Here is a 2,392-nt window from a genome sequence, read left to right on the forward strand (position 1 = left end):
CAATATTTTTTGCTACTAGGGTTGTTTCGCGGCGTGCAACGTACAGTCTGGTGTATTCGTCTGAAATCAAATATTCAACAAGATTTCTTTAGTTAAAGAGTATACGCATAGAATGAACCTAAATATAAGTTAATAGAAACAAAATTGTAGAAATCACAGCTTCTTGAAGAAAAAATTAATTTTTTTCAGCTAAATTTTGCTTTAAATGTTTATAAAAAAATGGTTTTTTTAAACAATATCATTGGAACAATAGGTTCATTCTATGCAGAAAATGTTCGCGAATATCTATGCAAAAGGCCAACTCGATCGGTTGAATACTTTTTGAGTTACATTGCACGCCAATTTGAAAAACGTCGTTTCGAGAAAAACACGTTTAAAGTTTTCGGTGAAGATAAATAACAGTTTTCGGATACTTACAGCTGTTTCATGCTAATCCGCTATACCAGGCCCATACATTAGACCCTTCTCTTCCTCAAACTCTTCAAGTAAGGTCCCATTCTTTTCTTTCCTTGCAATTCGTGCCTCTCTGGTACTGCTGAAGCTACGACGCTGTTGTCTCTTCAGCCGCTGCGCGTCGTACACGTTGGCGAACATCTTGCATTGTTGCCCAATCACTAAGTTCAACTCTTGCATTAATTGTAGAACAAAATTGTATCCCTCGTTAAATTTTCCAGCAGCTAAGAAGGAAGCAATTTCCACAATTTTGAAGCCGCAATTTAGATGCTTAGGTACCAGTCGCCACACGGTGGAATTAAAACTCTCATTTGCATTCTGCGTATGGCCCCCTAAGCATCTTTCTAACAAATCTAGACGTGACAAATCTTTATAAATTGGAAGAATCATCTTTTGAACCTCCGGATGAAGTGCAGGTGGGTGTCTGTGTTTTTTTACATCACCTGAAGCCTCTGCGATGCGCCATTTACACCACGAGTTAAATCCTGCGGGACAGTTTTGATGGAGCGGCTTTTTGTCGGTGGAAATCATATGAAAAAAGTGGCCGTTATAGCCTTCTGCATTTCTTCGACAGATTCGGAATTCCTTCTTATGGCTAAACCATAATACTTTGTCAATTTTCTAATAAGGACCTCTGTTAGTTTTCCTTTTCCTTCAAGTTTGGCAGATTTTCTGACAGTTCGCAGGCGACTTCCCATCCTTTTCTCGACGTGACCAACGTATTCACTTTTTATTATTTTGCAATAATATCTTCGAGTCCCCGCCTTCAATATAATTTGTGTATTTAACTTATAACGGACCGAGAAACTGAGCACATCGCGCTGCGCCGCGCGCTTTCTGGTATACCTGCGTCGTCTACTCCATAACAAAAACGTCTGTAGCAGGTTTAATTTTTTGAATTTCGTTCTGTGGCTTTGGGAGGACATTTGCAGGGTGTTAAACTATCGATTTATGAAGGAAAAAAAAATCGATTTTTTTTTGCCGCTACACCAGGCTCCCCACTTAAGGAGGAATTTTCAAAACTAGAATGTTCAAACTTTAAAATGATTTTGGTTCATCAACTTTGGATGAATAGTAGAAAGTTATGAGAGTTTGAAGATTGAGTAAATTTTAAAATAGTTTTGGCCAGCTTTTCGGGTCAAATACCCCGCTGTGCACCGCCTGTTCCATAAGATCTCCTATAGTATTTTATCTGTATTTTGAACAGTAACTCGAAAATAAAGTCTCTAACGCAATTTCGTAATTCCTGATTTTCGTCTTGATTTGACATGTAGAATACACCACGTGAAAATGTTTCATACTTTTATTAGTACCCTGTATATTCTGTATTATACTGTGAATAGCAATTAAACCATAATATTAGAAAATGCTGTTTTTACTGAACATGGAATACCAAAGCTATACAGAAGAAATATTTAATATAGTATAGTTTGAATGCTGCAGATCATTGCCAGAAATTCGATGGGAAAATGCCAAGCAGCACGATCGTGCTTCTTTCGTTCCATGTCGAAAAACACTATTTATACTACTAAGTTGCAGTCCTATAATTGATTAAGCAAAATACGTTTAGTATTTTACGGTTACGTATTTGTGTAAATATTTGTGTTTAACAATTGAAAACCATTACTTAAGTGTTTATATTGCTAATGCAGTTGGACTTCATAAGGCATTCTAAGACACTTTTCGACACGCAATGTGAGCAACGCAATCGCGCTGAACGACACTCCAATGGATAAATTAAATTACAACTGACAATCTGGTTTATGTATGCGATTAATGTTCATTGAAATTGACATTGAAAAGAAAGAGCTTCATAATCGTAATATCGCTAAGGAGAATATGTTCATGGTGATCCTCAATTCAATTAGGGGGACGGATAATATCATTTTTATCGATTAAAAGAAATATTACAGTTGTGCAAATTCAACTTTACTATTAC

The 2,392-nt window shown here is 36.5% G+C and overlaps 1 protein-coding gene across 1 annotated transcript; it reads right to left on the minus strand.

The window, feature by feature from the left end:
• Positions 1-313: 313 nt before the first annotated feature.
• On the minus strand, positions 314-1,154 carry LOC107190870. The gene is given in 2 exon segments (XM_015579758.1): positions 314-992; positions 995-1,154. Coding segments are annotated over 2 exon segments (720 nt in total). The 5' UTR covers positions 1,152-1,154; the 3' UTR covers positions 314-429.
• Between the last annotated feature and the right edge of the window lie 1,238 nt (positions 1,155-2,392).

This window comes from Dufourea novaeangliae, unplaced genomic scaffold (genome assembly GCF_001272555.1).
Source record: "Dufourea novaeangliae isolate 0120121106 unplaced genomic scaffold, ASM127255v1 scaffold225, whole genome shotgun sequence".
NCBI lineage: Eukaryota > Metazoa > Arthropoda > Insecta > Hymenoptera > Halictidae > Dufourea > Dufourea novaeangliae.